Source organism: Dendrobates tinctorius, unplaced genomic scaffold, assembly GCF_039654945.1.
Source record: "Dendrobates tinctorius isolate UK_male_01 unplaced genomic scaffold, ASM3965494v1 ptg000015l, whole genome shotgun sequence".
NCBI lineage: Eukaryota > Metazoa > Chordata > Amphibia > Anura > Dendrobatidae > Dendrobates > Dendrobates tinctorius.
The window spans coordinates 26,634,720-26,652,461 of record NW_027361683.1 but is presented as its reverse complement, the minus strand read 5'-3'; the positions used below and the strand labels follow the sequence as shown (position 1 = coordinate 26,652,461).

The following is a 17,742-nucleotide window of genomic DNA, read 5'->3' as shown; positions in this document are numbered from 1 at the left end:
TGACCTGAACAAAAGGGGCATGGTAAGCAAGGGGAAGACAGAGGGTTTAGCGCGGGAAAAGGCAGAGTTCCCGCCAGAGAGAAAAGAATGCATGGACCTGCTGCGCACCACAGAGAGACTTACACCATGCACTAGTGAGAGGAAACAAGGACAGCGCATGCCAACCGGCAGAGTGTAGTGCAGAACTCCGGATTGCAGAGCATGTTGCACAGGAAGGTGTTGTGCAGAGTCCCCAATTACAGAGTGTGACGAGCGGGAGAGTGTGGTGCAAAACTCCCGACTGCAGAGCACACCGAGTGGGAGACTGTGGTAAAGGACTCCCGGCTGCAGAGCAGTATGATGGACTAGGGGCTCAACGGGTCAGACCGGTGATCGCCCGTTGCCGCCAGAAGAGTGCACACAGAGTGTTGGGCGAGGAAGCCTGAACCCCTACTGTGTTAATTAAACTATATCTTTGTAAACCCTTGCTCTGCTCCTCTGTGTTACTGCATCCATCTACCTGCTTAACATTTGCACGTTTGTGTGGCACCCCTGTGGTCTCAGTCGCCACGGGGTACTGCACTTCATTCAGAGGTGTGGTACTCAGCTCCCAGGTAAGGAAAGGGCAGGACTCACACACTTACATCCAACACCAGACCTCTCAGGGCCCAGGAGGGACTAGGTAGAGGGTGTGGGTGGAGGAAGTTAGAGGGGGAGGAGTCAGAGTGTGGTAAGGAGAGAGCTATGAGACCATAGAGCAGTCTGTTGGATGGAGAGGAAGGAAGCAGTCTAGAAGGGGAGCTGAGTGCAGCTTGTTCCCTGACTACAGAAAGAGAAGCATGAGGGAAGGAAAGGCTCCAGTAGTGGAGAGGAAGAAGAGGTCTCAGGGGTATGGATAGTAAGAATCCATCCGTGGGGCCCGTATCCACCTGTCCTCACCAGGTGGAGGGACCAGGTCGCAGTTAGGGAACTGGCCCCAAAACTAGTGAAGAAACTAAGGACTCAGCTAGAAAACAAGAGGCTGCAGTATTTGCAGGTGCTGCAGCCACATCCATACATATTCACTGAAAAGGCAGATGTATAGGATCCTGGGGTCTGACCAATGTCACCCAGCAAGATCTGAGTCTGCTGGCTCAGGACACTGTGTATGAAGAAGCAGGGCAGGAGAGGCGGTAGCCAGCATAGTGAGATAGCCAGGAAAGGAAAATCTAAGGGAGCCCTGGCAAAGTGCACCATAAGCAACTTGAGAGCTGTCTGGACCACTATCCTTGAGGACACAGCACCCCGGCTGGGGTTTGTACCCTCTGAACTGTGAGTAAAACTTGTGAAGACTGCACTTTGCTGTGTCCTCCAATTTATTGCTGCATCACTTGCCCTGCACTACAACCACCATCTTCATCATTTTACACCATAATCTACCCTGGGGAATAGCTGTGCCTGTGGAGAGCTGAGCCAACTCTGCTGCATTAATATCTACCCCAGTGGACTGAATCTGCAGCGTCGGCTAACACCTTTACTTGCCGAATACCACAGGTGGTGTCACAAACTATCTTTTCATAAACTTTTTTATCCCCTTATCATCTTTTTCATTGCACGCCCAGGGCTACGGACCGGGTCACTGCTGCCACGACATCCCCTTTAAGAACTGACCGGCCCGATACCGAGTACCCCGGCCCTAGCGGGTGTTGCATTTGCATTGCTTTCAATGGCGAATAAAACATTCAACAGTAAATGTATTTTTATTTTATGATCAGACACATTGAAAGTATTTTTTTTTTTTGCAGGTCCATCAGCCAGCCATCACTATTTGTAGAGGGCCATCAGGTGGCACTTTCTACTGTTAGAGGACCAGTGGATATCTTCTGAATGGACAGATGAGACCAAGATAGATTTTTTTGGTAAAGCACATAATTCTACTGTTTAGTGTAACTGGAATGAGGCCTAAAAATAAAAGAACACAGTAGTTACAGTCAAATATGGTGGAGGTTCAAACATATTTTGGGGTTGCTTTGCTTCTTGCGGCTCTGGGTGCCTTGAAATGGGAAGATTCCCAAAGGATTTGGGGTTGCAATGTAGTGCCCATGGTCAGAAGGTTTGCATTGTAGTAGGTCTTGGGTGTTCCACTGAAACCATCCAGAAATAGATGGAAACAAAGCACAGGAGAATTCAGAAGGGGTAATTCCAGCTCTAGTACCCTAAAGTCTCCAACCACTACCTCTTACATACAGATGCTACAGAGAAATTGTGAATAGACACATTAAATCATTTAATTTTGTCTGCTTAGATGAATTTCTGACTACAGAACACCGCAAAAAACATGAATTGGTCAATGAGTGCATGGAAAAGAACAGCAACAATACCGTATTTTTCAGACTATAAGACGTACTGAACCATAAAACGCACCTAGGTTATAGAAGAAGAAATTAGGAAAAAAATTGAAACAAAAAATGTGGTCAATTCTGTACTTAATATCCCCTATCCTGGTAAATATGGCCCCCTCATCCCTATCCTGGTATGCATGGCCCCCCTCATTCCTACTCTTATGCTGGGCCCCTTCATCCCTATCCTGGTATGCATGGCTCCCTCATTCCTATCCTGGTGAGCATGGCCCCCTCATTCCCATCCTCGTATGCATGCCTTCTCATCCCTAGCCTGGTATGCATGGCCCCCTCATCCCTATCCTGGTTGGAATGGTCCCCCTCATCCTGGCAGGAATGATTTGCCCTCATCCCTTTACTGGTATGCAGGGTACACATCTCGTCCTAGTATGCATGGCCCCAACCCTATCCTGGTATGCATGGCCCCATCTCGTCCTAGTCTGCATGTGAGTATTCAGAGCCTTCCTGCTGCTGCCAGCAGTCACGTGTGCTGCTACTTAAGAGAAAGGAATATTCACCTCTCTCCATGCCCATTGGCATGAATATTCATTTCTCTTAAGTAGCCTCACACGTGACCACCGGCAGCTGCAGAAAGACTCCAGCTGACACTGTGCGTGCTACTGAAGAGCAATGAATACTCACTGCTCTGGGCAAACACAGTCTCAGCGTGCAGAATAGTGAGAGCTGGTACATCTGAACTAGAAGAGGCACCCATCATTTTCCTCCACATTTTAGGAGGAAAAAAATGCATCTTATATTCTGAAAAATACGGTACTTACAATTAATAAGGCACTACTCCCTGACTAGATGCCTGTCATACGCTATTCCTACTGCTATTCCTCACGGTTGACGAATTGTAGATAAGAGCGTTATTATTACAGAATATAGAAGGGATTTGAATCGGCCCTGAAATTTTTTTTTCTTGTACGTGGCAGCAATAAACTGTGGAGCAATGCAAGTAACACTACCAGCTTTGATAAAAATCTGAGTACAGATGAACGTAAAAAACATGAATCGGTCAATGAGTGCATGGAAAATAACATCAGCAAGTCTTACAATTTATAAAGCAATAATCCCTGACTGGATGCCTGTCATACTCTTTTACTGCTGCCACACTTCACCGATGACGAATTGCAGGTAAGAGCAATATTATTGTAGAATACAGAAAGTATTTGAGGACTTCTGGGATCGGGACACTCAACATGACTGCCTTTTAAACCAGATACTGCTTATACAGCCTAATTTGCAGAATACCACCACTATCAGCAAAGAATCTCATTGACTGTGCATGGTATTTGCCCCAGACACTGCTGACTTGCAGGTTCTGCAGCCTTTTTCTGTTTCCGGAAGCCCTGTGTGTAAATCACAGGAGGGGTCTGTCAACCACCCTGTGTGTAAATCACAGGAGGGGTCTGTCAACCACACTAAAACACTTGTGTGGTTTTCCCAAAGATCATTTCTGCAGGCTTTAAGGACATTAAGATCACAGCCAAACACACTACCTGCCGACCACACAGCTCTTCTCTAACCTACTGTCTTAGGGTAGTTTCACACTAGCGTATGGCTGAGCTGCGGAGGGATGCGGGCTTCCTCCGTGAAGCTCCGCCCACGGCCGCACCTCCTCTGGTCAGCTCCACCTGCGTCGGCAGGCGGCCTGCGTACCCTATCTTTAACATTAGGTACGCAGGCCATGCCGATGTATGCGGCCGGAATACGCTGACAATCGCGTATAACATACGGTCAAGAAATATACGGCTGTTGGGAGCTGCCCCATAGAGAATCATTGGTCCTTGTTCAGTGCAAAGTTTTTACGCCTCTCACTCGTCCGTATTTCTCTCTAGTGTGACGCCGGCCTTAGACCTCTCCTCGCCCTCTCCACAAATCTCAGCATATACAGCTTCTCTCTTTCACCTAATGGAACAACTCCTTTTTTAACTTGATTAATCTCCTATCCTTGACCACTGAACAAGTGATGTGAGATTCAATGATAGCGGAAGATAAAATGAGACAAGCTATAACAGACGCATCTAATGGTAAAAGCATGGGCCCTGATGGTCTCTCTGCAGAATATTATAAGATTCTATCCCCTGACTTGGTGCACATTTTGACTAAACTTTTCATTGCAGCTTTCCTTCAGGGGGCTTCTATTGATCAATGTACTGACTCATGAACCATAGTTATCCGTAAACCTAAGAGACCTGTTATTACCACAATCAAATCGCCAATCTAACTCCTCAACCATGATTATAAACTCCTGGTGAAGATCTTAGCAAATTGTTTACAAATGTTGCTGCCTATTCTTCTGTGTGAGGCTCAGACAAGTTTTACCCAGCAATGGATCAGTGTGGCAAATATATGCCTGGCGGTCGCAGCCACGGTCTTGGCCCAAGACGCATCAAAACCACCCATAATACTGATGAGCCTAGATGCCGAAACGGCCTTTGACAAGGTGAGATGGCCTTTTTTGTATGAAGTTCTAGGCAAAGAATTTTGGCCCAAAGTTCCTACAATATATTCAATGTCTTCATATAAATGCAAATACTTGTGTGGCAGTTAATGGATGTAGTGCCTCAGCACAATCTCTTTCGGGGACCCAAACAAGGATGCCTTCTGTAACCCCTACTATTTAACCTCTCTATAGATTCTTTATTATGCCATCTATTGCAGACCCCTACTTTTAGGGGACTTATGGTGGGCTCTCGTGAGTTAAGGGTTGCTGCATTTGCGGATGATACAGTGGGGATAAAAAGTATTTAATCAGCCACCAATTGTGCAAGTTCTCTCACTTAAAAAGATGAGAGAGACCTGTAATTGACATTATAGGTAGACCACAACTATGAGAGTCAAAATGAAAAAACATATCCAAAAGAACACCTTGTCTGATTTGACAAGATTTATTTTGCAATTTATGGTGGAAAATAAGTATTGTTCATTAACAAAAGTTCATCTCAATATTTTGTTATATATCCTTCGTTGGCAATGACAGAGGTCAAATGTTTTCTTTAAGTCTTCACAAGGTTGGCACACAATGTTGGTGGTATCTTGGCCCATTTCTCCATGCAGATCTCCTCTAGAGCAGTGATGTTTTGTGCCTGTTGCTGGGCAACATGGACTTTCAAATCCCTCCAAAGGTTTTCTATGGGGTTGAGATCTGGAAACTGGCTAGGCCACTCTAGGACCTTCATATGCTTCTTACAAAGCCACTCTTTCGTTGCCCTGGTGGTGTGCTTGGGATCATTATCATGCTGAAAGACCCATCCACGTTTCATCTTCAATGCCCTTGCTGATGGAAGGATTGAACTCAAAATCTCACGATACATGGCCCCATTCATTCTTTCATGTACATGGATTAATTGTCCTTGTCCCTTTACAGAGAAACAGGTCCAAAGCATGATGTTGCCACCCCCATGCTTCACAGTAAGTATGGTGTTCTTTGGATGCAACTCCGCATTCTGTCTCCTCCAAACACGAGTTTTGTTTCTACCAAACAGTTCTACTTTGGTTTCATCAGACCATATGATATTCTCTCAATACTTTTCCATATAATCTATATGCTCTCTAGCAAACTTCAGACGTGCCCGGACATGTACTGGCTTAAGCAGGGGGGACACATCTGGCACTGCAGGATCTGAGTCCCTGGCGTCGTAGTATGTTACTTATGGCAGCCTTTGTTACGGTGGTCCCAGCTCTATGCAGGTCATTCACTAGGTACGCCTCTGTAGTTGTGGGATTTTTGCTCACAGTTCTTGTGATAATTTTAACCACACGGGGTGAGATCTTGCGTGTAGCTCCAGATCGAGGGAGATTATCAATGGTCATGTATGTCTTCCATTTTCTTATTATTACTTCTAGAGTTCATCACACCAAACTGCTTGCCTATTTCAGATTCAGTCTTCCCAGCCTGGTGCCGGGCTACAATTTTCTTTCTGGTGTCCTTCGACTGCTCTCTGTTCTTCACCGTAGTGGAGTTTTGAGTGTGACTGTTTGAGGTTGTGGACAGGTGTCTTTTATACTGATAACAAGTTCAAACAGTTGCTGTCATGTCCCACGATTTAGAATCATACAGACAGTATTGCATTTTATTATATTGTTGCTGTCATTGCTGTGTATATATCTGTCCCTTTTAGGCTATGTGCACACGCTGCAGATTCACCTGCGTTTTTTTCTGCGCGGAACCACAGGTAAAGTGACCTGCGGTTTGGTCTGCGGTTTCACACCTCTACTATGTTAAGGCCATGTGCACACGATGCAGATTTGCAGCGTTTCCGCAGCGGATTTTACCGCGCAGAAACGTTGCATATCCGCATTGTGATGTACAGTACCTTTAAAATGAATGAAAAAAAAAAACCGCTGTGCAGACGTTGCGGATTTTTCCGCGCGGTTTTCCTGCGGTACAAAATCCGCAGCATGTTACTATCTCCCCTGTTACCAAATCCGCAGGGGGAAGACCGCAATGGAAAACCGCACAAAAACCGCATGAAAACCGCGTGAAAAGTGGAAGAAATCCGCAGGAAAAATGCAGGTCATTTGACCTGCGGTTTTCTTCCATTCTGCACGGAAAAATCCGCAGGGCTCAAAACTCCGTCTGCACTCAGCCTTAAGGTGTGAAATCGCTGCGGAAACCACCCAAACAACTGACATGCTGCGGTTTGTAAACCACAGCAAAACCGTGTGGAAAAAAACACACCGTCAGCACAGCGTTTTTGAAAACCCATAGGGTTTCATTGTACTGTACTTGGTCTGCGGAACTGCTGCGTTTCCGCAGGGCCAAAACCGCTGCGGAAATGCAGCAGAATCCGCACCGTGTGCACATAGCCTTAGAGGTTGTCTCTTCCTCCCTGCATGTGACTCTGATTTTATAACCCCTCTTTTCTTCCCCATGTTTGAGTCTATTGCCATCTTGGAGAGAGAAAGAGGTCCTCTCACATTTCTGGGTCCGCCAAGCAGTCAAAGCAATCTAAGGCTATGTGCACACGGTGCGGATTCTGCAGCTGTTTTGGCCCTGCGGAAAGGCAGCAGTTCCGCAGACCAAGTACAGTACAATGAAACCCTATGGGTTTTCAAAAACGCTGTGCTGACGGTGCGTTTTTTTTCTGCGCTGTTTTGCTGCGGTTTACAAACCGCTGCATGTCAATTGTTTGGGCGGTTTCCGCAGTGGTTTCACACCTTTAACATAGTAGAGGTGTGAAACCGCAGGGCAAAACCGCAGATCACTTTACCTGCGGTTTTACCTGTGGTTCCGCGCGGAAAAAAACGCAGGTGAATCTGCAGCGTTTGCACATAGCCTAAGTCATGATCTTTCAAGTCTTCAACTCTTGGCCATGGTGAGGTTAAGGGTCCTGGAACAAGCTATTAATGGGTGTCAAAGCGACAGCATCAGTTTAAGTGAGTTTGATACGGAAGACCCCTGGACTATGAACTAAGTCAAAATAACACAGACACCTCTCCAAAGCAACAGGGCGCAGATCCTGCTCCTACACCCTGCTTTCAAGGTCAGTACAATATGCTGCCAATCCCTCGTCCTGAACCTCCCCCATCCATCAGGATGTACCATGCTCGAGAACAAGCCAATATGCTGCCAAGTCTTTATACTCCAGACAGCCATACAGCTCCAGTCACATCTATGGCAGAAACTATTCTCAGTAATCCGGTTACAGCACTAAATACTTATGCTGCACCATACTATCCTATGTGTCTAAGTCAAGATGCTACAGACCATATGAACAGCCCTACTCAAGCCAGCAATTGTCTTCTCAAAGTCAGAGAAAACAGACATGTCTGACTTTGCAAGGTACATGGTTCGCCGTGAACTTACTAAGGCCAATCTTACAAGGTTTGATTATCAACCAGAGAACTATAGAGGTTGGAAATGTGCCTTTAAAGCTGCAATTAGTGACCTTGGCATCACTGCTGCTGAAGAGCTGGATCTGCTAATCAGGTGGCTCAGACCTCAATCCACAGAACGGGTCAAGAGGCTCACGTCCATCCACATCAGTAATCCAGCAGCTGGTCTCATGGCTGCATGGGAAAGACTAGAACGTCGCTTTGGCAGTCCTGACACCATTGAGAATGCGTTGTTCAAACAATTACAAGACTTCCCTAAAATATCCAGCAAGGATGCATCAAAATTCCTAGAACCTAGCGACCTGCTGTCCGAACTTCAGTTGGCCAAGACAGATACACATCTACCTGGCCTCAGCTACCTGGACACCACTTGTGGGGTAAAACCCATAGTCGCCAAGTTACCCTACAGTATACAAGAAAGGTGGACTATACGAAGGTCAAACTGCAAAATACAATACCAAGTCTCTTTTCCTCCATTCTCCTATTTCTGTGACTTTATCAAGGAGATTGCAGAGTGCAAAACTGACCCCAACTTCTGCTATGAAGAACCTAGTGGCTCTGCGTCATCTCCTAAGTATGAGAGTTTGTGCTCTCGTGACAGAAACCGCAGCGGTCCGGTGTCTGCAAAAAAGACAGAAGTTCTGCCTACACTGACATCAGCGCCAGAAAAAGGCAATGAAGGTGAGGTGTAAAATCCAAACCGCCAGTGTCCAATTCATAAACGGCCACATCCACTGAAGAAGTGCTTTGGCTTCAGGAAGAAACCCCTTCAAGAACAAAAGGAGCTCTTGAAGAAGTTTGGCGTATGCTTCAGGTGCTGCACCTCTACCGAACATCTTGCTAAAGACTGTGTCATCGCCATCAACTGTCTAAAGTACGACAGCGAAGACCACGTACAAGCGCGCCGTCCATCACAGCCTGACTCTGCATCTACACCTTCTCCCACCACAAGCAATGATGGGGAGAGTACACACCAAGTGACAAGCCATGTTGAGGTATCTTTCTCATGCACCGAAGTCTGCAGAGAAGGTCTTCGAGACAAGTCCTGCACAAAGATTTGCCTGGCAAGGGTGTATGCCAAGGGTCATCCAGAGAAAGCAGCCAAGGTGTACGTTAGTCTGGACGACCAGAGCAACAAATCACTGGCGAGGTCAGAACTCTTCGACATGTTCGACTTAAAAGGAGACGTCAACCCATGCTTGTTGAGTGTAACCAAATACCATTCAACAGGGACGAAATCCCAATGCCAGAAGTCGCTCTTCAGCATTCTCATCTCAGAATGATAGCCAAAGAGATGCCACCCCTGGACGACAAGGTAGACATCCTAAGTCTCCTCGGCAGAGACATTATACGACTGCACAAGATGCGTCAACAAATCCACGGACTACCCAATGAACCGTATGCCCAGCGCCTCAACCTAGGCTGGGTCATCATCGGCAATGTCTGTAATGACCAGACAATGAAACCAAGCAACATTTCCACTTACAAAACCTTTATCACGTCAGATGAAAACGACTTGTCCCCCCTGCCATACCCACATCACTACTGAGCGAAGGAGAAGTCATATGTAACTAAGTGGCAACCACAACCATCTGACAATTCAAGTCTGCTTTATCCTCAAGACTACAACCTCGAGACAACAGCACTCGATCCTACAACCAAGGACAACTCACCACCTACAGAGGAAGACAAGGTTATCATCAGGGTCACGAGCATCAACCCCACTGAAGATAACTATAACAGCTGGGTAGCTCCCTCACCTTCTCTTCCCACAAAGACTGAGTTGCCAAGGGATCCACAGCAAGCAACTGTTAAGTTCCCAACATTTGACACCTATCTCAATCACAAGTCTGGTCAAGCCGAAGCCGTGATAGACTTCAGTGTTCAGAGCGAGAGCCCCTCTCTCAACAATCTATTTCATACCGATGGTACTAGCGTTCTCCCCATGCAACGCAGCCTTAGGACAATGCCAGAAGTCGAACAAGACACTTCACTTCCCAAGCATCACCCTGTGATGAACTTGCTATCGAACGAGGAGCCTCACCTGTTGAAAAAAGCATTCACGGTCCTCTTGGGCTCAAGACACTCATCTCAGTTCACGGCAGGGTACCACTGAGACAGATTGCTACTCAGGACATCATCAGGAACACTGTTACCACCTCAGAGAAAACAAGGGTGGGCTAAGGGGAAGAAGTCTGTAGAGGCCTTACAGCAACTCCAAGTCTTGCACCGTAGTTCTTTAAAGACTCTTACAATCGTCATCAAGAGACAAGTCTACGTTTCCTATGACGCATCTACGAAGACGACAGCTGCAGGAGCCTCTGAGTGCTTCAGCTCCCCACCCAAAAAGGTATGTCACAGCTTCAAATTGGACAAGGTCAAGTTTACTTCAATACCTGCATACCCAGCACCAAGGCTGGGACTCTGTACTGCCGTGCAGCAAAAACCAAAATAGTCACATCTGAGCAGTGGCATCTTGTCTCCACTGACCTGCAGCTAGTTAAGTGGAGAATAGGTCTCAGGACAACGATCAACTCTAACCACAGTGCACAGCCATCGCTCATAGGTTGGCTCAACAACAATCCTTGCTCTATGGTTACCAGTTATGAACTTGAGCCAAGAGAACCAGAGTCTGGGAAGGATCTCGGGCCAACCTGCATTACAAGCCATATGTCCAAGGTGCTAGTACAGAAACTGAGATATCATCACCCTGGACATCCTTCAAGCTGGTCAGCCATCGTGCCTGTCGACATCCATTTCAGGTTTATCATCTGCGGGCTCCTTCAAGCAGGAGTCACATGAACTTAACTTTATCGCTGGGCTCGGCCGGGAACATACCTCCGCATACTACTGCCATACTAGGACACAGAACTATTGGCGTGCAACTGAACTTTGAGCTTCCCCTTGTGGACTAGAACTTCTACTGTTGGGTTGGTGGAAGAGTTGGCATGTTGCGACTTCCCTGAAGATGTTTTTTTTCTATCGACTTGGACTATCCAGTCGTTGAAGACTTCACGTCATCAACAAAGAATTGGACTTACAAGTGTTAGGCTACTTTCACACTTGCATTTTTTTGCGCTGCGTGCGCAGTGCAAACGCATAAAAAGCACATCATGCATTTAATGCGGGTTTTTTTGCACATGGTTTTTACAAAAAACGCATGCGTTTTTAAACGCAGACGTGCGCATGACCATACGCACGTCAGCGCTCCCATAGACTTTAATGTGTTTTTGGGTGAATTCCATGCGCATTGCGTGCGCATGCGTTTTTTTTTAGACAGGTCGGACGCACCAAAAATGCAACAGGTTGTATTTTGTGCGCATGGGGGCACACTACAAAAAAACGCATGCGCATACAAACACATGACAATGCGCACCCATGTTAAATATAGGAAAAAAAACGCATGCGCATGTATGTGCAAAAACGCACCGCAAAATAACGCAAGTGTGAAACCAGCCTTACAGTTTATTTTCGCATGTTGTGTTTTCTTTTTTGCCTTTCAGGGTCCATGGATGTCGTTGAACATCATCGTAACACTTCATGTCAAGTTGGATCATTGTGAAATCTAGAGATTTCAGACAGGGAGTGTCATGTCCCATGATTTAGAAGCATACAGACAGTATTACATTATATTGTTACTGTCAGTGCTGTGTATAGATCTGACCATTTTAGAGGTTGTCACCTCCCCCTCCCCCTGGATGTGACTGTTTCTGTAATCCCTTCTTTCTTGCCCATGTTTGATTCTATCGCCATCTTGGAGACACGTTTCATGCAGCTCTGTACAAAGAAAGTCTCTTTTACCTACTGTAACTGTGCATTATACAAGAATTCAGCTGGAAATAAACCTTATACTGGACTCTTCAAACGTGCTCTCTTCCAGTTGAGTTAACCTATCTGCGGACACCACTAAATGTGAGTAATGGTAAACAGATGCCATAGAAAGGCAGTCTAAGCACCCAACACTTCCAGTTTAGCCATGGAGGCAGAATAGGTGCCATTACTACAGGTAATGAGTGGAGGACAGAGGAGCCTCTTCAAGACGTTACAGGTCTGTGAGAGCCAGAAATCTTGCATGTTTTTAGGAGACCAAATGCTTATTTTTCACCATAATTTGAAAAATAAATCATGCCCAATCAGACAAGGTGATTTCTGGATTTGTTTTCTCATTTTGACTCTCATAGTTGTGATCTACCTATGATGTCAATTACAGGCCTCATCTTTTTAAGTGGAAGAACTTGCACAATTGGTGGCTGACTAAATACTTTTTTTCCCCCACTGTATTCTTCCGGTAGTAACTAACCCCAAACAGGTCATTCATTCCCTTATACGAGAATTAGTAGATGTGGAATGCTAATTGGGCTATAATATTAATTGGGACAAAACAGAAGTGATGATGTTACGTGGCCCCTCCAGTCCGTTATGGCATCACAGTTCTCCTGTCAATGGACTGCTTGCTCATTAAAATATCTGGGAGTACAGGTGATGAGACATCCAGCTAAAATGTACAAAACCAATATCAATTTATATCTCAATAATTTAGAATTCACCTTGGCTAAATGGGAGGATTTAAATCTGTCATACCTAGGTAGAGTCAATTTAATCAAAGATGACAGAATTTCCAAATCTTCTCTAGGTTTTTAATACTCTCCCAATCTATTTAGCCCCTAAAGAGGAAAAACAGATCAACTACTTATACCGCTCATTTATGTGGGAGGGAAAAAAGCCCCATATAGCCTTTACTCCAACAGCTGAATGGAAATGGAGGGGGGATAAACTTCCTTGATATTAGACACTATAACGCAGCATCTCTATTTTAGGTGGTGGTGGACTAGCTGAAAGGGACATCCTGCTACGCCCAATACAGCCTGGAGTGCTGTCTCACACCGGGGCTAGCTCTTCCTGCCCTCTTCACCTTCCTTATACCGAATTGCCGTCTCAGGTAAGAACAAACCTACGCCTGGTGTCTACATGGAAGGCATGTCAGAAAATAGGCCGACAGTTTCATCTCCCCGGGAGTCTTTCCTTCTCCCACTTGTTGGTAACCCCATTTTCATCCTGCTAACTGAAAAAAACTTTTAATAAAAGCTATGTTTTAAGTGCTATAGTGCATAAAAGAGGATTAAACTCTAGAGGAGTAGAGACACAAATGGTAGGGAATTTGATATTCTACTCTCACCACTTAGTACTGGAATAACCAGAAAAAATATATAACCTCAAAAATCGTAATGGCTAATGGAGCCTTCAAAAAGTTCTAATTGATACAACTCCTCAAAAAAAACTTGCACAGTTCCTCAGAAAGGCATTCAATTCAAGGTAAAAAAAACTTGCAAAATATTGGCAGGATGCTTAAAAGTGATTCCTATAATAGTGCTATATACACTTCCATACAAAAACCAATGATGTGTTCATATAAGTGCACTGTCCCTAGCTGTCATTCTTTCTGACAGCCTATTTGCGGAGGTTGGCACCCTGAGATGACGAGAAGTGGCGTCCCCGCTCGTCCGACGGCTGTCCCTATACTCCTATTAATACCCTATTGCTTTCTTCTTTTGGATTTTTTACAGAACGATGGCTTTGATTGGATTGGGTGTGAAAAAAAAGATGGAAAAAATGTGTGTTTATTTCATTAAAAGTATTTATTCTTAGTGTGTGTGTGTTTTAACCCTTTCAGACTAGTGTATTAAGAATGGATAGGTGTCTTATTGACACCTTTCCATTATTAACAAGGCTTAATGTCACCTTACAATAGCAAGGTAACATTAACCCCTTATTACCCCATATGCCACCGCTACACGGCAATAGGAATAGAGAGGCTAAGAGCTGGGATTGGCACATCTTACAGATGCGCCTTTTCTGGGGTGGCTGGGGGCAGATTTATTTAGCCAGGGAGGCACAAAAACAATGGTCCCTCTCTAAGCTATTAATGTCTGCCCTCAGTCACTGGCTTGCCCTCTCTGGCAGAGAAAATTGCGCAGGAGCCTACGCAAGCTTTTTTCGTGAATTAATCCTTTAATTTAACACCTACAGCTCCAAAATTTTACACACTAAAACTACTAATTACTGTATGTAAAGCATGTCTCGTATCCTGTCGGGTTCTGTAATGATTTTACAGATGCCAACAATTGAATTTTCACCTATTCTGCTATCTAGATCTCTATGAAATATAAATATATATGTGTCAATGACATACATTGAGATATATATATATATATATATATATATATATATATATATATATATATATACACACACACACCTATACTATGTGTATACATGTATTTAATCTATTGTATCTACTGTAAGCCGTCAGTGTCATTTTACAGTATAGTTCACTGAATTGCCGGCTTTTCTAAAGGACACCGGGTGCGTATTTCTCGCAAGTCACATGCATGGTCAGTGTGTAATCCGTTTTTTTCTCACACCCATTGATTTGCATTGGCGAGTCTCGGGCGTAATACGATGCAAATCACACGCACGTATAATAAGGGCAAGAAAAAAAAAGTGTGCTGGGAGCTGCCCCATAGAGTAACATTGGTCCGAGTGCTATGCGACTTTTTCTTGCATAACCGTATTTCTCTCTAGTGTGACTCCGTCCTAAAGCCGAGGCCTGTCTTCAGCTACGAGTGCGCCAAAAGGTTTCAATTTGGGCAAATGTCATATCTAAATTGCATTATTGTCTATGAAACAGTGTACTTTTAACTGGTTAAAATGACGAATCAACTCAATTCCAGAGTAAAGTTTTCCTGAATTGTTTTCCTTTTGCCCCCCCCAAATACAATAATAATAATAATAATAATAATAATAATAATAATAATAATTAAATATGTTGGAAAATTATATTTATTAATTAAAAAGATAATTATTTATAGCCAAATAGCTAGTCACTGCCACGGGCACTACAGGATATGACAGAACTTTTCCTATAGATAAAAGTAAAACCTGAGATATATTTGTTTTAATCACAAAATATCTTGATATTAAACAGAACTGCTGAATAAAAAACAGTCAGTGTAGACAGCCATAAGAGTCTTCACTTTCTAAAACTTCCGACAAAGCAACACAGATTTAGGTTTTGGAAGGCGATTGGTCCAACGCTGATCAATATGACACTTAATTCTTCTCACTCAGCCTTCGATTTGGATTTTTTGCCATGCCCACGAATATTAAGCAGCAAGAGAAGCCCTAAACAAACAGTGGCTGGAGCACACATGGCAATTGGTTCCTTCAGAACTATCAGCGTATAAATTGCACCTAAAATAAAACAAAAACTGCAATTATCAGAACTCACATGCTAAGTATTTCCACCTAAACAAATATAATAATTATTATATTTTTTAATACACACAGATAGATATAATATACACACATATTTATACATACACATAGATATACACTATTAATCACTCTTTCACACAGGGCCCTGTAGGTTTGGATTTCATTTTCTCTTAATAAAGACCTTCATTTAAAAACGGCCTTTTGTGTTTACTTGTGTTATCATTGTCTAATATTTAAATTTATTTGGTGATCTGAAATATTTATGCATCCATTAGCCCTCTGTGTCTGTACTGTTTCACACTTAACATTATGGCTGGTCCATACAATCAGGGCAATTGTTACCATCCACCTTTCATGTCTACCTCTTTCCTCATAGATTGTAAGCTTGCGAGCAGGGCCCTCATTCCTCTTGGTATTTGTTATAATCTATGTGATTATTGTTATGCTGTAATGTCTATTGTCTGTACAAATCCCTTCTGAAATGTAAAGTGCTGCGGAATCTGTCGGCGCTATAGAAATAAAATTTATTATTATTATTATTATTATTGTGACAAACATGCAAAAGAATAGGAAACCAGGAAGGGGGCAAACACTTTTTCACGTGTACGCATGCGTTTGTACACACAAACTCACTTTACAACATTTTTCTACAACTTTTGCAATATTAATGTATATAATGTGCTGAAAATGTGCTTTCAGATGTATAATATTATGGTATACATATTATCTAGCTCTAAAACAACTAACAAATCCTGCAATATAAATTCATATTTTTGTAAGGCACTTTGGATTCCCATGTCCACTTTCATGAATCAAGGACTATTACTAACTACTACTAAGGCCCCCCCCTTAAAGGGAATCTGCCCCCCCTTTTTTGAGATATCATATAATGATATCATTCAATTGTGTGTCACATAAGGATTCTCTTAGTACTTTTGCTTCCCCCTGATCCTGCACCTTTCATGCATAAATACCTTTTTTATATCGGTTCAGATGTATGTAAACTGCCACGGTCCGGTCCGATGGGCGGGGCTTATTCAACTGCTCCCCCCTCCCTGTCTTGCTCTACACAAGAAGAAATGCATAAAACAAGACAGGGAGGGGGGAGCAGGTGAATAAGCCCCGCCCAGCAGACCGGACCACGGCAGTTTACATACATCTGAACCGATATAAAAAAGGTATTTATGCATGAAAGGTGCGGGGTCAGGGGGAAGCAAAAGTATTAAGAGAATCCTTATGTGACACACAATTGAATGAAATCATTATATGATATCTCAAAAAAGAGGTGACAGATTCCCTTTAACACATCCGTATAAAGCTGCTACTGAATAAAAAAAATGTACTGGTGTCAGTGTTTTCTATCTATCATCTGTTATGGATAAAGAAAGAATGAAATTACAAAGCCTCTCCTATACTTTGCAATGTTACATACGTACAGCACACAGACGGCACATGGATGACATCCATGTGCTGCACACATTTTTAGTGGACCCATAGACTTTTATTGGCCCTTGTGATCAGTGCTGCTGGAAAAAAACGGACAGGTCTCCGTGTGGTTCAGACAGTTCATGTGAAAATCACAGACACATGAAAATGAAGATCACCATAGGTTATAGTGAGTACATGTGGTATCCGTGAAAAAAGCAGATGCCACACATACCACAAACACGGACACGTGAAGTAGGCCTAAGGAGAACCTGTCATCTCTTGTATTAGGCTGGGGTCACACATGCAAGAAACTCACTACAGTCTCGCATCTCAATACCCTGCCGCCGGCACTCGGGACCGGAGCGTGCGACTGTATGTATTTCTATGCAGCTGAGCACTCCGGTCTGAGTGCCGGTGGCAGTGTCGGGTATTGAGATGCGAGACACGTGTAAGTTTCTTGCATGTGTGACCCCGGCCTTAGAAGAAGTCGGTCAAACAGCAGGTGGGGGAGCTTGCATATTATTACATCAGTCTACTCGTTGGCCACATGTTACAAAGATCAGAATGTAAAGGGGTATTCCCATCAACAAGATTTCTCCTAATAAACGGTGTTATGAACCCCATGTGCAGGGTATTGCAACAGCTTAGGTATTCATGGTTATGACCACTAACAACTGTCACTATATGAGTGGTTGTAATCACAGATACCTAAACTACTGCAATGCCCTGGGTAAATGACACAGCTCATCAGGAGAACTATGCATAATTTCTAATTGGATGTATTTGCTAATATTATTATTACTACTACTACTATTACTTATACTACATACTGGAATAG

At 43.9% G+C, this 17,742-nt stretch overlaps 1 protein-coding gene across 1 annotated transcript in view; it reads right to left on the bottom strand.

Moving 5' to 3' along the window:
- Nucleotides 1-15,023: 15,023 nt before the first annotated feature.
- Nucleotides 15,024-17,742, bottom strand: part of TMEM35B (transmembrane protein 35B) — a 56,346-nt gene continuing 53,627 nt past the window's right edge. Inside the window, exon 4 of the mRNA XM_073563139.1 lies at nt 15,024-15,452. Coding sequence (XP_073419240.1) covers nt 15,322-15,452 — 131 coding nt within the window. The 3' untranslated portion in view covers nt 15,024-15,321. The remainder of the gene's footprint in view (nt 15,453-17,742) is intronic.